Genomic DNA, 22,514 nt, shown 5'->3' on the forward strand with positions numbered 1-22,514 from the left:
TGCTCATCTTCTCCTTTTTCTAAAGCACGGTTTGTATGGGTATCACCAGTACAGTGCCTGTTGTCTGTGGTAAGACATCCACCACTTTATAGTATCACTCAACAAGAAACCGAACAGAACCCTCCGAAGCTCGGCCACAACCGCAGGGAAGAGAATGCTAAAATCAGAGAAGCAAACGCAAAGCCTCATTCACAGAGGATAGTGCCACATGGAAGGGAAGAATGAACTACCTGCTACAAGGCTAATCCCGTTACCTTTCCCCTCACAAGACACCTCACATTCGCTGTGTGCCCAGACTGAGGAGCAGTGTGTTGATACCGGCTTACATAAAGGGTTTTAGTGCCGGCAGTACTGCCCGGCATGCAAGCGACACAACCCGCCATTCACGGATTAGACGCCGCGCTTTCGAGTAAAACCTCTCCTCACACCCAGATCACCAGCCTCCACAGGGAGTACCACCTCTCATGACCCCATGCCCTACCGCCGCCCCTCAGCCTGGCTCCCCAGCCGCCTGAGCGGGCGGTGCTGCAGAGGGAGGACCGGCCTCAGGGCCGGGCGCTGCCCGCTCCCCCCGCACGGCAGGACGGCAGCCTGGGCGTGTGCGAGGGGCGGGGGCACCTCCGTGTCCACACTCCCTCATAGGCAAGAGGAGCCGGCCCCACAACAACCGCCGGCCCCTCTTGCCCGTGCGCACCGGAGGCGGTGGCGCGCAGAGCCGCGCTCCCTCAGCGCTGTGGAGACCGCCTTTGGCTGGCTCCCGGCCCCCCGCGGTGCCTCATGGGAACGCGAGTTCTGGCGGCTGTTGTTGGCCGGGCAGCCGCGAGGCTGCGGCCAGGGAGGACTACAACTCCCAGCGTGCCCTGCGGCACCGCGGAGCGTGGTTGCTATGGTGACGGCCGCCTAACGGCTCGCCCGCGGCTCTTCCCGCCCTTTCTGAGGGCGCTGAGGCGGATCCTGAGGGGACGGACGGAGCCGCCCGGGCTGCGGTGCTCAACGCGCTGTGTCCTGCGGGCCGAGCCGCCCTGGCTGGCGCTTACCGCGGCGTGTGGGTCACCTCAGGCCTCCGCTGCCACCGGCGGTCGGGGAGACAGCGCTCGGAGTTGAATAGGAGCTCGCCCCAGTCTTCCCTCCCTCAAGCGTGGCTTGCCGCAAGAGCCATACGGAAATTCACACAATAAAACCCATCTTTCTGCTTTCCTCCTTCGCAGTTGCATCCCGGATTTCTCACAAGAACTGAGAAAAATGAAGATATAAAATATTATGTGATCCTTTCCTCGAGGCCAGCTTTTCCCTGCCTTCAGCTGCTCACCTGGTAAATCCTAGCAGCCACGCAGCAAAACGCACATCTTGGTACAAGCGCCTTGTGTTGAATTGATTGCCCTTTGGGAATACAAGAAATCCTCAGAGCCTGTACAAAAATACCTACTCCTCCAGTGGTCCCTCAGGAACGGAGTCGCAAAGACTTTAAACACTGTTGTTTACTCATGTCAAAGTCAGTTCTGCATAGTGGATGCTGTTAAAAGCTATTTGAAGTATTTCAGATTCGTAAAGGGTGTAGCGCTCTCATGGGTGCCTTTGTGCATTTCTCCTACCTGTTTACATCAATAAACTTAAAACTTGGGGACTTTGAAACTTTGAGTAATATAAATGCTAAATCAACCCTCTCTCCCTTAGGTAACTGTTTAGGAAATGCGCTTAAGATAATGAAAATGTATTTAACACTTCATAGAATCATGGAATGGTTTGGGTTGGAAAGGACCTTAAGATCATCCGGTTCCAACCCCCCTGCCATGGGCTGGGACACCTCACACTAAACCATGGCACCCAAGGCTCTGTCCAACCTGGCCTTGAGCACTGCCAGGGGTGGAGCATTCATTATTTAACATTTACCGTAAACTCCTACACCAGAGGGGAGCAGCTGGGGTTAAACCATGACAAGACTGCTAAAAACACTGATTTTTGCCTGTTCTGAAACATGAGAACATAGAAAGTTGTTTCACCAAGAAGCAGGTGTGGATATCTAATAAGACTTCCAATGAATTCTGAATTCTTCATCCTTTGTTATCCCAGTATTAGTCCATGGAATAACTTCCATGTGATCTTAGCTTTCTTTGAATGATTTTCTTTGTTATATTACATAATTCTCATGAAAACAATAATACCTATGACAAGCCTGTCCTTCACCTACTCAAGCAGGACAAACAAAAGCTAGTTTGAAGTTTGCTTGCCATCTTGCTGTGAGCAAGTGTTCAAGTTGAACTTCGTACTTCATCCTTCAGTAAAACCTGCGTATTCATCATCTCATTTGTGATACTCAGTATAAAGTGTGGAGGCTGTAAATAACAGGCATCATTTCACTGAAAATACATCTCCAATGTTGGAAAAAATGATTTGGTATAAATAATGACCATTACTGCAGCAATGAAGTATGCTAGCCATGAACCAACACCCAAAAAGACCTTAAAGAAAAAAGCCTTAAACACATGCAACCCCAAGGTCAGCTTCACTCATTTTCCTATTATCTGTACTCAAGGGTTTTGTGAATTACCTTTCATGGCAAGTTGTTTTCTCCATTAAAAACCAAACAGCATTACTACTTTCCTATTTGGAGCCGTTATGTCGCTAAAAATGCTCCTCAATACTGCAGCCTGCCGTCCATTGTCAGTACAACATAAATACCACACATACAACCCAACGCTTTAGGATGTATTTCAGAACGTAACTGAAAGATAACAATTTGCAATAGCACCACCATTTTTCCTCCTCCCTGGGGCAAGGACTCCATTAGCCTAGCCTAGAACATGTATTTCACTACATTTACTTCTTCTTTTAAATATAAAACCAATCTAATAGAGCACTTTGTATGAGCAGCGCTTGAATGACAGCTCCCACACTCTGGGGTTTTTGAGGGGTTTGGGGTTATTCGTGGTTATTTTGCTGTTGTTGTTTTGTTATCGTGTTTGTTTTAAAGCGTGCCTTCTATAGAAGATGCCAAAAAGCATCGCATCTCAAATTAACTCCAATCCTTGGTGATATATCCTGCCCACTCTATACATATGCAAGAGCTGTGATTAACAATGAACACTGAGAATTACCCCCCCCAGAAACATCTGTGTTATGTTCTACCTCTTTGTTACACAAAATACCACTTATAACTCATATTTTAATGGATGAATGTACAGCAGATGCACAGAGATGGCATATTAATTGGCATTTCCTATTTTGTACCTATTTGAGCTGTAATTATGTAAAATCCATAAGAACTTGGGGGCAGGGATCAGAAGCAGGAACTGTGATCTAGTTCTGTTTGTCTGTTGCCTGGCATTACATTAATCCAATCCTGACTGATGCCTCTCAGTGGTTTTTACTATCTAAGTACAAAATAATAACAGGGGAATTGGCTCTAAGCTTTTAGTCCTCGTGGGTGGAAATACTGATTTGCATTGATGAAATGCTAGGGTCTGGCCAGAAATAATGTTAGGAAAAAGAGGGAAAAGAAAAAATTGAATCTTCTCCATCCTCAAACACAAAGCATTTGTAACAGATCATGTGTACAGTGCTCTTCAAATCCCAGCCTGGGCAGAAAGTCTTTCTGACCAGCCCTAATGCATTTGTTTTGCTGCATTTCCGAGTGCAGTCCAGGACTGCCATGGGCAGCAGAATGATAAAAACCTTGGTCTTGGTCTTCTGTGCTCATCCCTGCTCAGAGTCTGGAGGTTCAGAGTCACAGCATGGAGCCAGCCTGTGAAGCAGCCTAGTTGACCCACAGAGCCTCTGCATTGCAACACAACCACCTGCCCCGCGGATACCCCAGACCCAGCAGGAGACCTCATCTCCAATGGGATACTCCTGCCTTTTTCCAGACACACACGGGGCTCATTCTGTCATCTTTTCATGGAATTTCAGCGATCAGCTAAAACTTACTATCACCACAGCAGAGATCTTGATCTTCCCACAGAAATTCATCACTTTTTCTGCCACAGCAAGGACGGTGGTGTTCCTTGCCTTTCCATATGCTGGCTGCCATGCTTGACTCAGCTTCCTTCCTATGATGATTCACCCGAGACACGTCTAAATCTTGCCTCAAGTTTACATAACTCCTTTAAAATCTGACTTTTCCAAATTAAGAGAATTTTTGTCCAAGCTCTTAATTCTCTTGAATGCAAAAATATGGTACACTAATATAATAACACAATAAATGCACTTGATATTGTTCAGGCCACAGTGGATCTGAGTCAGCTCAGCATCGCTTTGCACAGAGTGACCTCTCATGGATAACACTTGCACTGTCGACAAGGGAAATTCTTTTCTCAGCTGGGTGTGGGAGTAGAGGAATAGTGATACTAACAACAAACTAGTAAAAATTCACGTTGGGACCAGATAATTTCTACTATTATAACATAATGAACCACCACAGCATCTCACCTAAGATTATTCTGTGCAGTTCATTAGTTTGGTACACAGAGTAAATGATACTTCAAACATAGAACAACACAATTAATTGAACTGTAGGTGTGATGTTCACCATCACCAGGCTAATCAGCATGCAGAGCTTCAGAAGCAAGGGAGAATTCATTACACACTTAGGCACAAAATCCCTCATTTCATACTTCATGGAATAGGTCAGTATTTTATTACCAAGCAGACCATTCCAGGTCTCCTGCTCCTCTGCTGTGGGCCCCTGCTGCAGGTGGCTCAGTTCCCTGTGCGTGCTGCGTGTGCTGCATTATGACACACTGCAGATGTGACCACGTGGGCTTGCCGGAGCCGCTCTGCTGCCTCCCTACACAGAGTCACTCACCCCCCCCCAACTCATCCACATCCGCTTCCATAGCATTCGCACATCCCAAAAGACATCTCACCCTGACAGGCTGTTGTCAGAATGCACAGCAACAAAGGGTACAAGCTGAATTACAAGTAAACCCCATAAAACCTACCCTCTTTGCATTTAATTGCTCCATGTTGCAATACATTTCTCTTTATTCTGACTAGCTGTCCTGCCTGCTGCAGCGTTTCCAGTACTGCATTGTGGGTTTGCTTTATGCCTCGCCTGATTTGTACCATAATCTTGTTTAAAATCCTTTGAAACAAAATCCAGGGCTCTACCAGAACCAGAACATTCAGTGAATTGCTGTCACAAGGCTAGAGAAAAATGCTTGACAACAGGGAATAAATTACATCCAGCAGTAAGGAAGGAATAAATTAGTCTCAAGTGCTGAATACTGACTTCTTAACTCAGCCCTGCACACCTGTAGCTGCGGGGACAGTTCTGATCCCAATTCATTGAGAACACAGTGCTTTCTTACCTCAGCTGTGCTCTGTTTGGCCTCAGAACACACCTTCTCCATAGCAGGACACAGAGAAACAAGCCAAGTCCTTCCACTTCTGCTGTCAAGATCTCCCATTCCTCCCCTCGTCAGGATGTGGTCTCGATTGTTCGGTCCACAGGTGGAGCTGTAGTGTCAATGAGCAGAGTTTCCCACTAACTTAATTCTTAACATTGTCAGTCATTTAGCACAACCTAATTTTCTGAAGTGTTTTTTCTTAATGAAAAAGACCGATGTTTGTCCAAAATCATTGCAATTTAAGTTTCTATATTTATTCAGATTAGTTACGGTAGAAACAAACCCCAAATAGCCACCAAAAAGAGCAAAACTGCATCATACCTACAAGTTATTTATTACAAAAGTATATTCTTAAAGACCCTCCATAATTAAAATCCATTATCTGGAAACTCAATCATAAAAACCAGAACAATGAGAAGTGAAAACCCATCTAAACCAGTATTTCACCAGAACAGAGATTATTCATGCTTTTCCTTTACCGTTGATCTTCCTCATGCAGAGTACAACCCTACAATGGAGCATATTCTCTATGCAGAGCAGATGGATTAACAGATTATTTGCATCAGTCTAAAAGAAAACCCTCCCACTCAACACATGCTTAATTCCTTTGGCTAATGAGTTTTGGATTCTTTCCCCCCATTGTGCTTTATTTGTCTAGATATGGAAAGGCCCCTTCAGGTGCAGCGCTCTGGTATTTTCCCTCAGTTTAGAACACACAATCCAAGGCCTCCCACCAAGACAAAAAGACAGACTGACCTGACCAGAGGATGATTTCCCTTCTTCATAACAATGACAGCAACACAGCCGAAAAGTGGTTGCCCTTCGTTAGTTTTCTTTGAAACTGTTTAGGTTCAACTTCTCTACTATGCATCTCCAGAGAAAATATAAACAACTTAAATATGGGTTAGCTTTCAAAACCAGCCAACAAAGGATGCTGAAATATAGTGTCAAACTGTACTACAAGTCCTCACTCTTCACTGTGGTAACCAGGAGGAACACAGCATTTCTTCTACTGGGAGGTCTAACCACATTTAGTGGTGCAATTCAGAGCAACATAGTACCTCTGCAAGAGTTAACACTGGTGGCACGGATAACCTGCTCCAGTTCCAGTCCTGTTCCCATCATCCAGAGAGTCTTTCTTCCTCCTCTAGTACTTTCCAGCAGTCCCTTCACATAAGCCAAGGGAAATTCGGATTCCCCCACTCCTCCTCCTGAAACAAGCACACCCCTGAGTGGGTGTGTGCACTGACCTGACTCTCCTGATTTGGCTCAATCCAAGGAAGTTCCTCCTGGCCCACCAATCTCTGCATGGAAACCGCACCCTTACAGGCCAATGGGGAAAACAGGGAAGGCTTATTAGGGTTCACTCCTGTTCCTCAGCAACCTAGGGTCAGTTCCTAAACAGAAGGGGTTATAATCAAATAATTTTTGGGAATAACTTGTGGTGAGAGGCAAGACAAACAGGAACAACTCTGAAGGTATGTTCAACCAAGACATGACACAATTAAACACAAGAGGTAACCAAGTTCAATCTGTTCATCTACATGTTGTAATAAGTTGAAGTGACAAATATGGTAAGGCATCAACATTTTTGGGTGCTTTAATCAACCAAGAAGAATGCTTCATTTTCTCTTCTACTGATAAACCTCAGGTTTTTACATTGTATTCAACTTTACATTTACAAGACTAATGATGTTTTCCTACATATTACTAATAACTAGACTGTAAGAGGGTAATATTATAGGAGTAAAAACTCATGTGCATGAATTGGTTAATATCCAAAACCTCTGGAAAACAAGAAAACACAGTATAGTCCATGAAAAGAATCAAGACATGGCCACATGCTCAGGAAAACATCACTTGGAAACACATTAGTTTGTGGTTTATCTGTTTTCCAGCTATAATTATATTTGAGTGTATTTTAATAATGGTAAAAAGTTAAACACCACGTTCTTTACATTTAGTTTTGAAACTCCTAATGTGTATGAGGGCTTCCTGAAGCTATTCCTTTTAGGTGACTCCCTAGATCACATCCAAGGTAAAGATAATTCTGGAAAGATGCTGGTCTTTGAAATGCTGACAACACTGAGGAACTGGTGAGCTTTGGAATCATCATCGCTGTGTTAAACACGCGTCACCACCAGAGTGCAGCTGAGGCTGTCCCTTAAGGGAGGTATTTAATAACTGACATAAAACCCCACTGAGATTAAACTGGGCAGGACAACAAGCCCTTGGTAAATTACAGAGTTTGCAGGAGGCGAAGGGAAAGGGAAGGGAAAGAACAGCAGGAAGAAAGAAAACAACCATTTCAGTATGAACTTCAGCACACAAAAAAGGAATTACATGAAGACATCATTTTCAGTGCACAGGAGAGATGACATTTTAAAATAACTTTATTTTTGATCCTCTTTCAAAATCATGATTTAACATCATCAGAAACGAAATAAGAAACTTAACCAGCATATTTAGTTTTAAAAGCATTTAATGACATCGCATATATTTAACAGATAGGGTAAAAGTCTAGAGGTACAGTTCGATACAACTGAAAGCCAGTTCCAGTACTACTCTCGACTACAGGCCCAGTCATTGAAAGTTCATTCCTATTAAATGTAATTTCTGATTGTGCAGTAAGATGAAAATCTTTTCATTACAATAGTTACAGTGACAGAGAAATGCACACTATGTATCAAATAGCAAGTAATGTAGCAAAATTATAACACACAGTGCTGCAGCTGACAAGCAAGTAACCATTTGAGTAACATTACTTTTCCAGTAAATGCTTCAGTTTCACTTTTACACTTATCAATGATTTTTAAGGGTTTATTATACATCTAGTCTTATTATACTTTGTACTAGAATTATCTGAAACATACAATATAATGTATTTCAGCAAAAAAAAAAAAAGAATTGGAAATTACAGATTATTTAAAACGGTATCAGCCTGCTCATGTGTCTTGTACACCAACATTCTCATCTGTCGTACTCGATGCAGAAAAGCTTCAGGTTGTGTTAATAACCAACGCCAAGGTAGAAATGGTTTGTCTGTAAGTTAATGCAAACCCGCACTCTGTTACGGCAAAGGTAATACACTATCATTTTAATAAAGGCTAGAGTTGGAATGGGAGGCTCCACTAGTCAAGACTCAGCATAACAACCTTAGATGGGAGTGAACGCGTTTGAGAGTTTGTACATTGGGCTTTGATGTGCACAGTAGATTCGAAAGCACCGCTGCCTTGCATACCAATAGCACTAGGAGTGGGTTATTTTCCAAGACAGCCTCACAAAATTGAGGAACAGTTTAAATATTAAGATCTAATCTACATTAACTTCATTTAAAAAAAAACAAAAACAAAACAAAAACACCCCCCCTCCCCAAAACAAACCCCCAAAACCTGGTCCTCGCTCTCCTGCAGAAGCTGCCCAATGCACCTCATACGTTTGGAACTTTAGATTCTGGGTTTTTTTTTTTTTTGTTGGCTTTTTATTTTAAAACGCTCTATAAATAAAAAAATGTCAATCACATTGAGGAACATGAGGCACAGAGAGTAACGTATTGGTTCTGAGCTCGCATGCTGGAATTCCACTGGAACGGTCAGAGAAGTGCAGTGTGTGGAGATGGAGTTCACTTCTTTTTACCAAAAAGGCTGAATCTTTTCTCCTTGTCTTTCTCCTTGTCTTTCTCCCGCTTGCCCGGACTGGACTCGCTGGTTATCGTGACGCTGGCAGGCAAGGTCTGGGCACGGCTGGAGGCTGGAGTGCTCTGGGTAGTCGGGGACACTTCGATTTTGTCAGAAGAGATAGCGGATGTGATGGCCTGAATCCACGTGTTCATCTCCTCCTTCAAGAAGCCCCAAAGGCAGAAAGCTGTTACAATCACGCACCCTCTCTAGTTCACTCAGTATTGTGAAAGGGAATAGAGAGAAGTGGGAAATGAAAGGAAACGCAGTTCCTAACCCATCACCTGGCACTTACTCCTCTGGTTACACACCTGCAGAAGACATCTAGACATTTATATTTAGATAAAAATCCCTGCTGCCCTGGTGGTGCCAGTGGGAGCTTCTGACTCTACACGTTACACACACATACACGCAAGACTGAAGACCAAGAAATTAAAGCGTGTCCCTGAGCTCCCAGCAGCTGTTTTTTTCCTGTTGCACAACAGTACAGATATCACATCAGTAAGAAACCATAAGGAAAACAAACTTACATCGTCTTTGGCTTGGAAGAGGTATTCATTGCCATCGGTCAATCTGCAAAGAAAACAACCACCGCAAATTTAGCTTGGTAGTAGTCACATCGCTTCAACTCCTGCTTGTTTAGCTACTGTACACAATGAGACTGAGACACATGGGCCTGCAGGGGACAGTCCTAACACCTCCATGCACACAAATACACCCCAGCTACTCCTGGTCTGGTATCTTGCGCTGTGACACAGAGGCAGCCACACACACTGTGTGTGTTATGGATGTGCTCCACTATGTCAAGAGGCATGGCAGGGTTGTGACCTTCTGCAGCTGATGACTGCCGTTTCGGGCAGATCTCTTTTGCCAAAACCAGTGTAAAAGTTCACTCAATACTTTCATAGGACAGAAGTCACAGACAACACCCAGAGCTTTTGTGGCTTTTTGTAGGAACCTAGAAAATTCTGCAGTTGCTCTGCTGTTGTAGCTACTTGTGATGACTCAAGATACTATAGTGTGCATTATTTATGAGTAGCTGCCTCTTCTCCTACTGAAGGCTGGAGTCTCCCTTCTGTGCTGATTTTACTCAGATGGTTTAACTGGGAGACATTTAACAGTGTATATGAAGATACATATTAATTAAAAACCAGACTGAATAACACCAGATCAGGTGAACAAGGAGGAGGCCGGGTGAGTGGGAGCTGAGTTTCAGGCTTCCGAATCTTTCCCCCTAAAACCAAAGCATTTAAAATTCTCTTTGTAAATTAAATTAAGTATTAAACTGTAAAGTAAGAGTGCAGACAGACAGACAGACAATAGGAAGAATATCCTTATGCCTTGCTTCTTTAAAAAACAAAGAGCAGTATTTATATCATGCCCTCTAGAGATCCAACTGGACCTTCCTGTGAGAGGTCTGCCTGCACATGAGGTCTGTAAAGACCACAGCCTTTGTAGAAGAGAGCCCCTTGCATGTTCACAACATCCCCCTCTCAGCATGGAGAGGCAGATTTGCCATGACCATTTGCTGGTGAACTCTCTGGGGACTCTCCTAATGAGAATGAGCAAAGGAAATACGCTACGTGCCATTACTTGAGAGGCCTGATGCGGGTGGCAGGGTACAGGGAAGAGAAGGGCAATTGATTTTTCTGCCTAACTTTGTTTGTGGAAGAGCAAATCCTCACACTATCAATTCAGAGATGCTTAAAATAGTCTACAGGATGAATCACACAGCTGCAGGCCTGTCTTCAAGACAGCTACATTTCCCTAAATATTCCCTATATATTTGCCATAAAGCAAACTTCTCCAGATATGGAGTCTACCCTCTTTAGAGGATTCCAGAAGGAAAAGCCTTATTTTTTTCTTAACCTTTGAACAACAAGTTCTTCACGTACTTCTAATTGTAACTACATATTGTAGACTGAAAACGTGATAGATGTCTTCAGTAGCATCCTAAGTTCACACTGAAAAGTTAAGAGGCTTGATTCTGAGAAGAGCAGAACCAAGAACATTAAGCTCTTTTCAATGAACTCCAAAGGGAGCAGCTGAAAAGCTGCATTGTAAATGCAGGCTCCTGACTTCAGGCATACACATCTGGTCTTGTCCCAGCCACAACTAAAGCACAGGGGTTGTTTTGATACTGCATTGTGCTGGATAAATACACCATGTTTTACCACGGTGGAGAGCTTGTTAACAAAAGCAGATACTGCCGTTAATATCCATGTTGGGTTCTTTGGCTGCATCCTCCCATGAACCTGCAAAGTGATTACACCCACCACAACTTCTACTAACAGCAGGATGCTCCAGGGGGTTTACCTTAGCTTGAACACATGCTTTTTCTTCTTATAATCGACCGCTATTTCACAGACCGCTTCCTTCAAGCTGACAGGAATCTCATTGTGGTAGGGGATACCAGAAGCAGCAGCTTTTGAATCCTTGTAGAAGCCCATCTCTTGGTTGTTTATGACACAGTACACATTATGCCATGATCTTCAAGACACAGAAAACAACAGAAGTGTTTATAAATCTAATGCCCTTACTTGCAGAAGTGGAGAAACCAAATACAATTACTTCTGTAAGATAATTGGGACGGGTTCAGTGTGAGGATGTGAATACAGCCTGCACTGTCCTGTCAACTGCAGACAGCAAATTCTCTCACAAAAGCACAGCTTCAGGACAAAAACACTGACTTTGAGCCAGACGGAATAGAGATTTCCAGAGCTCCCTGCGACAGTACATCAGCATAGCCCAACAGTGGGAGGCCTGTTAGGCAGACTGGGCAGTTTCCATAGTTGGGAGAGACACTGATTGACCTTTCAATGACTCTGCTTTATTGTAGGAATTCTCTTTGTGCTGCAAACTAACAAATGGACTGCATGCGAGTGAAATCCTGGCTTGGTACAAATACTCTTGGTGGCAGCATCTGCCTCATTCTCTAATACAGCTTGAAGAATCAATGATTACTAGAAACAAGAGTCCCTGCGTGTTAGTATTGGTGGCTGACAGTGCCTCAGAGTAGTTCTCTGGTGTGAACGGCTAAAGCTGAACAAAAATCAGGTAGCACTGTACACATCTGTGGTCTGCACACTACTTCACCTCCTATCAAATCCCTCAGATACTGGTATGGTTCACCACTTGCTAGTCAACACTTTCCTTGTCAGCCAAGCCATTAAATCTGGTTTCAAGAGCTCTCTCAGGTCAGAAATGACCCTGGTCTGCTTTTCCAGTGCAGACAGAAACCTCAGCAGTTTTGCATCTTTCAGAATGGCAGGATTGGGCCCTTAGGAATGGAATCAACTAAGGCACACAAATCATCTTCACCCGCTTTTCTCTTCTGCACAGCTTACAGAGTAGGTGGAAAGTGCTAATGTGCAAACAGAAAATGTCAGAAGAATATGGACATTTCTAGTCTCACACCTACGTGTTTTTCTTTTCTTGAGAGCTCTGGATTCAAATCCCACTACTGCCACAAATTCACCGTGCGAAGTGGGAAAATCATGGTATCTTTATGCCTCAGTTTTCCACCTTCCAAATATGGCTAACACTGCTTTCTCCACCATGTATCTTTAGACCTCCATCAAATACACCATTTAACCACAAATGCAGTTCCTACAACAACAGGAGCAGAAGCTTGAGAGGTCTTTAGGAGCTGTGAGAGAACAACAGCAGCAGGGACCACATTTACTGTTTTACATCTTGGTGAGTTCACATGAGGCAGCAAGGACTTTACCTGCTTGAGGCTTTCTTGCTGTGTGTCTCCCATTCATGTTTGCGATGTAAGAAGCCCTCCATCTGAGCTGAAGGCATCTCCTGTGTTTTGGCTGGTAGGGTAGCAGCAGTCTGGGCCTGAATGGCAGCCTTGGCTTTGCGGTCTGCCGTTGGAGATGGAACAGGACTAGACTCTTTCGAACTTGTCCTTTGCTCTGCAGCTCCATTGACCATTTCGTTTGTATCTGCAGTTTCTGCCACCTAAGGAACAGTGAAGAAAATGTTCAGCTCAAAGCCTCACAGCACTGGGGTATCTTGCAGTTAATCTGTTTCCCTGCACAACGTGGCTGTGTATAAACTTTGCCTGGAGAATGACACAGGCCAATAAGTTCTTTCTCACACTCCATGGAGACACAGAAGGCCAAGGAAATTAGAAGGTAGGAACGGATTAGTACCCATTTTATAGGTGGAGAGATGGGAAAATAAGAGCAGCTAAACATCAGTGTGAATTTTACTGTGCTTTGCTCTGCTGGTCAATTTGCATTCTTTTGTATATTGTTACTCCTAAAATGAGAGCATTCAATTCTGTTGCTAAGTACTCCAATGTTTGGGACAGTAACAATCACACTTTCTGCAAACCTAGAGGAACAGTAGAAGTTATACACATCAGCCACCTTAAGTACATTTATGGCATTACTGGGGTATTAAAAGTCCATAAAAGGTATTAAACTAGGAGCCAGCAGAAAAATCTGTCAAAGTTACCCAGGAGCATTTACAAAAACGCATGCAATTCATTTGTTTCTGTAAAAGCTCCTTTCCCCATTCCCCTCGGGACACAACAAAATCAAAACATGCAGGAATTAGAGAGATTACACCATGCATTTCATCTCCACCATCCCAGTTAGGATATTGGATCTTATAGAGACAAGGGAAATGAGGTCACGTGTCAATTTATCAAGGTCTGTTTCAGACTTGCGTTATTAGGTGGATTTGGATTGTTGTTAAAGGAACTGAAAACCACCACAGTCACACAACATCACACAGCTATTTACCCCCAAACAAAGACAGAACCAAGGCCTTGCCCATCACTTGCTTTGTTGATCGCGTTGCCTGTCGCACTGTGATCGAGATAGCCTAGAGAGCAGCCATGATTCCAGCAGCTCTGACTGGTCAAGCTGTCGACGTCTTCAGGAGCCATTCATCCCAAAATCATTTAAATTGGAATCCTAATGGCTATAAACTTTTGAAATGCAGCTTGGTCCCAGTTTTTTTGGTTTTTCTTGTACCATTACTTTGACATGTAGAGCCATAGGTAGCAGCTCAGGAGTTACACAACCAGTGTGTATTATCATTATTATTATTATTAGCAAGTTACTAAAGCTTAGTGCTGCTAATGCTCTAGTAGATTACAAACATTCTGGACTGGTTTTATGCAGACAAGCAGGTATTTGTGAATGGCACAATAATTAGACATTCCCACTTCTGCACATGGCCTGGACAATTCAAAAGCAGCCGAATTATTATGCAACAAACCAAATTTTGCCACTCTTTGCTAGAACTTCTCATACCTGCCAAGTAAATGTCATTGTACCTCCCACCTTTGTACCTCATGTATTGACCTAGGAAGAGCTAAGTGCCAACTTGCTACGAATATGGGAAGGGTTGGTTAACTGCCTTTAAGCAATCTAAATCTCCAGAGTACAGACACTACACCACTGAAACAGGGAAAGAATCACAGCTCACATTCCACTTCAGTCATAGCTATTTTGCTCTGTCCCTAAAGACATGTAGCCTAGGTTTGTAAGAGGGAACCTGTGCCCTGCACTGTTATTCAGTGGAAGCAAAAATGATTGACACTGCTTCTTCACAATTAGGATGAATCTAAGCCATCAAACCTCACTATTTGTATCCAAATCTCAAAATGTAACAAAAATGCTGCATTGATGGGGAGAAAGGGTAAATAGATGAGCTGAAGACCATCCAAACACTGCCAGCACAGCCACTATAACATAAGGAGTGTAACAACCAACCAGTGATTCACCAAAAAAGCTCAACTGATCCCTCAGCAGCAGCGCTGGTCACTGGTGGCCAACAGGTCATGTCCAAGGACAGCCCTTTCCAAAGCTTCCTGATCAGTGACAGCTCCTGAGCTTCAAACTCTGTTTTTCAACTGGCTGGACCCCCTCTGACATACACGAACCCTTTGTTCCCAGCAATAAGGAATTACATAGATCACAGTAACTCATCTCAACAACTTGCATCAACTACCCACAAGTAGCTGTTACCTAAAATGATGCTGAAAGTAGCATGTTTTCTGTAGTGATACCAGCAAGATGTGAAAATACTACTGATTTGGGGGGCCTGTAACCACTAATCTTCAGTAAACCAAACCAGTTTCTAACAGCAGGCACTGCACAGCTACTGAACGTGATTGAATGGGAAATAACATGTAATTCAGCACTGCAATCTGCAACCCTGTGCTTTTAGAAGATAACTGGCAGCTTTAATCACATCATCACACCTGTAACTTCTACTTAAAATGCTACTGATTGTAAAAGGGCTATGAAAAGCTTTTCTGAGGCTCTTTCGGGTTTTATTTCCTTTTCATGTGTTATCTACAATTAACAGAAAACAAGCAAAATGAATCTGGATCATAAACAGCTCTGCAAGAATGTGTCATGAAAAATGGAGAAAAAAACAGGAGCTGAACAAACTTTAATGGAAACGTGCATCGAGCATGCAGAGACAATGCAACGGAGGACAAACATCAATAGCAAACTGTACTGTTACAACAAAACAGTTACCACAAACATGGACACAGTTTTCTTAATCGTGACTGAGAGGTTAGTTGCAAGTGCTTTAGTGGCTAGACGCTACTTTTGAGATACTTAAATGGGGACTACAACATGCAACAAGACAGCTGGTGACAATGACTGGAGATATCCCCTCGGTGCCACATTATATTCAGTTCATCAAGTTAAGTCTCTGCACCACAGCTTAAATAATAGAGATGTTATCTGCCTTTTTCAGATGCAGACAAATGATAGCTTTCTATTGCTCTGGCCATTTAAAAAAGTGCCATTTTAATGTTTTGAGCCGGTACTACAGCCTATAGTAAAGAGATGAAATCTTAACTCTTCTAGTGCCTACAGTGATGACCTGAATCAATGACTTAATAAGGTTTTCTTCGTCATAAAGTATAATTTTCATATATAAGTGTACTAACACAAGGAAAAAAGTTTATCTATAGAAATTACTTTTACAGACTACTTTATAGCCAGAATACATCTGAAGGCTTCCCAGATGGTGGAGTCTCAAGCTACAGCTATACTGCTCTGAGAACTGTCACACTCTTACAGGCACAGAGAGCCAGCACTGGTGTGGGTAGTCACCAGATCATCTGCATAAATCTACATGGAGTTTTAAAAAGCATTAAGAAGCTCTATGTTGTTATCCTGACGAAAGAAAAAAACACATGCATCATGAAGTGGAAAGACAAGTTACAGCAAAAGTACAATCACCGAAGCACACCCTTTCAATCACCTTCCTCGCTTTGCAAGCTCAGCCAATACAGAGCAATTCAGCTGCACTGCTCAGCTAGTTGGCAGAAGTTGAAATTCTGATCGAGAGCAGCATTATCTTGTGCCTCAAATCAGAGATAATACATAATAAATATACGGCTGTGTACACCTGATGTGTTGCAACACTTGGTTCTGTGAACTGAGCTAAAGAGCTCTTATGGAAGCCTGAAGTGCAGATGGCGAAGATGAACATGAAAATGTGTTGTGTATCATGTCATAAAATAAAAACTAACATAAGAAAGAAGCAAATAGGGGATGTGTAAGGCTGTGGTAACCAAGATGATGATGATGATCTGCAGGCCACCTCATGTTCCTTGCTACAACTCTATATAATGTCATAAACATTAGAAGGTTCCAGAGAGAGCTCACTTCAAAATGTAATAGTAAAGATGAACCAAAAGGCTTTATTTAAAGAAAGAGAAAGGTAGGACTGCTTAGTGTCCTAGAGCACTGACAGAGCCTGTGCGCAGACCCAAAGTAACTGGGCTGGGCCACCTGAAAGATAAACTTACACTGAAAGGCATTTCCTCCCGGAGCCCTACACTGGGACCCACGTTTCCTTTGCGGTACTGGCAAGAGCTCTAAACCCCACTGATCTGAGCCTGCCAGGCGCCTTTCCTGCACTTAACACCCCTCAGAGACAGCCCCAGAAGCAGAAGGAAAAGAAGTGTCGTTTTTCTCACCACTCCAGGCATGAACTGAAACAAGGAGGCTTTGCAGAAAGGCAACAGAGAGGTAGGCGCTCGGCTACTGTGTAGTGTTAACTATATATACATAGGTACTGGTATTTGTATGGCTGCACATGAAGATTATTGGCATGTATCCTGACTCCCCTATCAAGAAGGAATGAGTAAGGCATGGACCATTTAGCCTACACCTATAGAAAATCGAGAGCTGGGATCTTAGACCAATGTGTTTTATTTGGTTTTTAAAGAAAAGCATCACAACCTTTCCATAGGGGTCTGCACCCTGCTCTCATTTATACCTCTGCCTCCCTAGTGTCAGGAAATTGAATTGCTGTAAATCGAACAGGACCAAGGCAAAATGGGGCCCCAAAATAGCTATTCAGCAAGATCACAACTCTTCAGGAGGACTAAATACCAAGATAAATCTAATTTTTCACGTTTTTATTTCACGTTTATTTTTCTCTGCAGTCAATGAGTCCAATTCTGCATGGAATGTTATACAACTAACCTTAAGGCTTTTATTTGTCAATAGTTACAGCTCTCCCATCCCCCCCCGGCCTCTGCTGCTGAGCTCACTTGCAGGGGTAATCTTTGGCCTTGTAAAGAACTCGCTTGCTAATGCAGCTGATTTAATAATGTTGCCGTGCTGAAACCTGTTAGTATAACTCGATGCGTCATACCTGTCAGGTTCTAGTTCTCTTCTTCATTATGATGTAATCTCATTAAATCTCAATTACTCATATAAAGGACGCTTTCGCTGGAAAATCTTAATACTATTAGCGACATGAAAAACTCAACAGTAAATAACATGAAATAAATGTGTCACCTTAAAGCAACTGAGTGTCAGTGGGGAGATTCAAATAAACATGGAGGAAAGTGAAGCAAATATATCTCCAAGGGGCTGCTAATTCAATAGAAGTCAACTGATGGGAAGGAAGAGAAAAGCAGCAGGGAAATCTGAAGCCAAAAGATGAAACCAGTACCAGTAAACCATACTGACAAAAAGGTGTCTTTTGCTGCAAAGGGTTCTGTACGTCACAGTCCAGACCACGAGCGGTCATTGGCTGTCCGTCTGCTAATAAAGTTTTTGTAGTTTTGGTAGGTTTGGGAGCGGTAACTAACCCGTGGAGATTCCTGGTCTGACGGCAAACCATTTTGGGAAACCTGTTCTCCTTTTGTGCCATCCCTGGTGGGAGAGAGAAGAAAGGAAAGACATTGTATTGTGTTCTCGAAAGCCACCCGTCTCTTTCACCAAAATGACATTTCCCCCCGCCTATGGCACTCCTTGGAAATTCCAGCCAGCTCTGAAAGTCCTCAGGCCCAACTGGATAAATCCAGTGTTAAGGGAGGTCAAAATGGACTTTTCTGACAGTTACCTTACAAATAAGCCTACTCCTATCCCGTGAGTAATGCTATAAATGTTAATGTTCCATGGACGTGGCTTGAGATCTATTTGTGACTGATGCTCACCCAAGAAGAAAGCCAAGATGGTCCATAAACTTTAATCCATAACACAGAAGCTGTAAAAACAGCTTTCTTACTCTAGGGCCTGGTACACTTCAGCAGCTGTAACACTGCATCACGATGAAAACACGGATGATTCCATTTAGGAGTGAATTCAGGTGCCTGAGAAAAGCCTTGTCCCCATAAACCACCACATCTTCTAATGGGGGTCACATTCTAAAACCATACAACCCCAGGCTCTCCTTTTGCAACACATCCTCAGCCTGAGAAGTCTGTCTGAGAACACAGTTCAGCTTCCCACATCCCAGCTTACCATTGCTGCTGGGAGTCTGCATCCTCGGCAACCTTTGGGCTGGGCTCTGGAGTGGGAGGCTGTCTCTTCCTCTCCTCTTCCTCCTGTTGTCGACGTACTTCCAGCAGTTCCAACTGAGAAATGAAATGTTTTGGTGCATTTAAAAGCTCTGCTCATTTTTCAGGGGCATTTCTAGGAACTAAAAATAACTGCAACTTTTTCTGAAACATGAATGAAATTCAAGTTACATGGAATCAAATTTGAAGGCATCAGTCTTGCACAGTATTAATTATGTGAAGTTTGTTGCACTGAATTTGTCAGTAAAGGCCCACAGTATCAGAGCCTTTAACGTCAAGTGGAGTGCCTGGGCAGCAGCTCACCACTGTCTGTGTGTGGTTCCTTTCTCATTCATTTTATCAGAACCCAGACAAACAAGCAAGCAGCCCAAGCTATCAAAACACTGAGAAGTGACATGCTCTTGTGTGCCTCCCATGCACACAAACAATCCAAATCTCAGAAATCAACCACCTAAATAAAACCAGCCTGGTTCTGAAGACGCTGAGCAACTCCAGCCCATTCTGTCTGCAGCTGTGATGCTCAGTGTGTGTGAGAAATCAAATCACTTCAATTCTGGTGTCTAAAGTAGAATTCTTCTCCAGAGATGGCAACATGCTCTCCAGGCATTAATCACTGACACTGCAGCTGTGCTCTGGGTGCTTGGGGCTTTTTCACTTCTTATGTCTTCCCAGGGGACAATGCAGCCTTGTACTGGGGCAGGCAAAACACAACAAGCATTGCTGTCAACCCCCATCCCCATCACTGTCTCCTCACACTGTCAACCTTAACCAAAAGTCATGCTGAGTGTTTGTATCTGAGTCTTCTTCACACAGAATCCCCCTTCCTTTTTATACCAGCACAACCTGCATGGCAGGAGGCTGGAGCAAAATGCTTCTGGTTCAGCACTCCTGGGTTCAAGAGAGCTTTTACTGACTACTGAGGTCATTTATCATTAAGCTTTTCCCTTTCAGGTTGCTGAGTTTAAATTAACCAGAGAGGGTTTTAGTATTGTGGGGAACATGAACCTTAGCCTGAGGTTGATCAATGAACTGAGATTAGGCTGGTGATGCCAGGAGTTATTCCAACCAACCAGCTGGCACCAAACCAAAGGGGAATGGCCACGGCAGTTCCTCTGCCCCTCACGCACCGTGGTCAGCCGCTCCAGTGCTGCAAACCTCTCATCCCAGGTAGCTGCGGACTTCTCGAAGGCTTCGTGCCGCTTGATCAGTTTTTCCACCTCATCAACACTCTGGCCTATCTCACGACTAGAGAGGTAGGGCTCCTGCCCCAGCAGCCAGGCCTCAGCCACGCTCGCGTCTCTGGAGAACTGGTGTACCTCCAAAACTGAGCAAAGAGAGACGGGAATCAGCGCCATTCATGCCACAAACTGCACGGAAAGTCATGAGGCATCTTCTGCATGTGCTTAAACACAGCTCAGGGGAAAAGCCAATGTACTTGGACAAGTATTGTCCTTAACCAAGCTGTCACTTTAAAGGCAGAAATTTAGGCTGTTGGCTTTGCTTTGAGGAAAACTAATAGTGAAGTCCCACCTTCCCTTCTTCTACAGACTATATTGCAGGGGGGTTGGACCAGACGACCTTTGAAGGCCCCTTCCAACCCAAACTATTCTATGATGCTATGACTTTGCAAGCTTAGTGTTTCCTTTTTGTTCTAATCTGCTGTAGTCTACTAACTTCAGAGTACAAAATCTGTTCTCTGCTGATTCTCTTCCCCACTGCCCTGTCTACAGAAGAGCTGCAGCAGACTACAGCTGACTGCAGGCTGTAGTTCCCTTTAGCAAGTGGTATTTCTGGACTTGATGCTTGACTACAGCGTTACAGTTCCAGGTTTCCTTCCTTTTCTGTCTTCACACCTGAAAAATACACTTCCACTGCTTTTGTGAACAGGATGAAGCACCTTTGATGAAGAATATGGTAAGACCACCCAACCTGAGGGACAGCTGCCCATGTTACTGCATTTCCTAAAGCCTCCTGAGGCTCCGAAGCAGCCCAGAACCCCACAAAATGACTACACGCCACTGTATGTTTTGAGATACTGTACAACTGCCTTCTGCAAAGGCTCCGGTCTGTACATCGGATGGGGATCATCTTGTTAAGAGCATCAGAACTGGGCTGTTGCTGGTGTGAAGCCTGCAAAACCCTGCAGTGTTTCAAAGCACACCTTCCGTCAGTGAAGTGCTCACCAACATTCTAAGCTCTTGGATAACGCAGGTAACATGTTATATGCATAAGGCAGCAGGGCTTTACTTCTCCCTGTTTTTCAGTAGTGCCTCCTTTGCAGAAACCCAGTCGGAATGTGACACCTGCAAAATACAGCGGATCTATTTCACCTAGCTCCAAATTTGATCATACAGAGCAAGACCTGTGCTGCAGGTTTCTCGGTTTCAAATTCTCCTCTATTTTACAATCCCTGGGTGTGAATCTTGCTGTCACCACAGTGCAAACACACCTTCCAGCACTGTTATTAGAAAAACAAGGACCTGCAGGTGTTTTCCACACTCAAGAAGACATAAGGAAGTGAGAGTAAGACATGGCCCTGCCCAAAAGAAGCCCAAGCACATCCTTACTCAGTCTCAGCCACTCCCATCTGTCTTCCCATTTGTCGATCATTTCTTTTCTCTTCTCTGTCAGCTGCAGCAGCTTTTCCTTGATCTGGATGGAGAGGAGAGAGCAGGACCATTACCCAAGCACAGGCTCACCCACCACACTGTGAAAGCCCTTACCACCGGCACAAGGCAAAACACATTGTGCTGGATTGTCAGGAAGTGACTTAACCATGCAGACAACAGCTGCTTTTCTCCTCTAAGTATAAATAAATATGGCATTTGCATTGAAATACCACATTTGCATAAGCATCCGGTGTCTGTTCAAGCCCACAGCGCTAGGAGTAGTTGATAAAAGAAAGCGTAACAGGCAAACAAATCTAAATGGTGCAATTACGTCTTGTATCTCCTGCTCATGTTCTAGCAGGTAGTGCAAGATGTGCTTGCTCAGGGATGCTACAGGAAGCCTGCAGGTACTGGTGCTAACAGCACACTGACACGCAGCAAATACCCCTGGTTGTTCTCAGGGTGAATACTGGCTCCCAAAGCCTCCCAGTGCCTGTGCAATTGCTTCCCCAAGGATACTCCACAGGATCCTCTGTGTGTGATGCAGACACAGACAGAACCACCTCCCAGAGTGGGCAGTATCTAACAACATTTAACTTCCTCCCTCCATCAAAGGGAGGCAGGAAGAGACACAAGTCAAGCCCCTATCCTCTGGCCTAGACAAATCAGAACACAAATCAAGGCCTTTGACTCTTAATATTTCCTGGATTTACCCCCTGTGATAAGCTCTCTCCTGCTCCTTCCCCTAGGAGGCCTCTTCCAGTTCCCCTGTACAAGAAGAAGGCCTCTCCTCTTGCTCAGGGAAGTCATCTTTCCCAACACAGACATCCCAGAGCTTCCTTTATGCACAACTGAATGCAACAGCTTCCTTGCACTTCCTGGACTGAAAATGATACTTCAAATTTAGGTGCCATCCCTGCTACCCAACATGAACTCACAGAGTTAAATTACACACGAATTTCACAATAGCAAATAAGTGCAACAGTCCCTGGAGTGAATTACAAACAGCTTATTCATCTGTAGGTTACACAACACCAGTTTCTCCAGCTGAACCCAGGCAGCTCACTGCAATGGT

At 43.9% G+C, this 22,514-nt stretch overlaps 1 protein-coding gene across 2 annotated transcripts in view; it reads right to left on the minus strand.

Moving 5' to 3' along the window:
• Nucleotides 1–7,720: 7,720 nt before the first annotated feature.
• Nucleotides 7,721–22,514, minus strand: part of SPTBN1 (spectrin beta, non-erythrocytic 1) — a 94,193-nt gene continuing 79,399 nt past the window's right edge. The window contains exons 28-35 of one of the 2 annotated variants that reach the window (XM_057405853.1): nucleotides 21,398–21,482; nucleotides 19,958–20,154; nucleotides 18,775–18,887; nucleotides 18,120–18,183; nucleotides 12,753–12,991; nucleotides 11,339–11,512; nucleotides 9,553–9,595; nucleotides 7,721–9,183 (exon numbers count right to left, since the gene is read on the minus strand). In XM_057405853.1, coding sequence (XP_057261836.1) covers nucleotides 8,968–9,183; nucleotides 9,553–9,595; nucleotides 11,339–11,512; nucleotides 12,753–12,991; nucleotides 18,120–18,183; nucleotides 18,775–18,887; nucleotides 19,958–20,154; nucleotides 21,398–21,482 — 1,131 coding nt within the window. In that variant the 3' untranslated portion in view covers nucleotides 7,721–8,967. Of the gene's footprint in view, nucleotides 9,184–9,552; nucleotides 9,596–11,338; nucleotides 11,513–12,752; nucleotides 12,992–15,430; nucleotides 18,184–18,774; nucleotides 18,888–19,957; nucleotides 20,155–21,397; nucleotides 21,483–22,514 lie in introns of those variants that run through there. The other variant, XM_057405854.1, reaches the window with a different exon arrangement.

The sequence above is a fragment of the Pezoporus wallicus genome, unplaced genomic scaffold, assembly GCF_028554395.1.
Source record: "Pezoporus wallicus isolate ANWC-B61680 ecotype Strahan unplaced genomic scaffold, APGP_CSIRO_Pwel_v1 contig_6714, whole genome shotgun sequence".
In the NCBI taxonomy this organism is placed as follows: Eukaryota; Metazoa; Chordata; class Aves; order Psittaciformes; family Psittacidae; genus Pezoporus; species Pezoporus wallicus.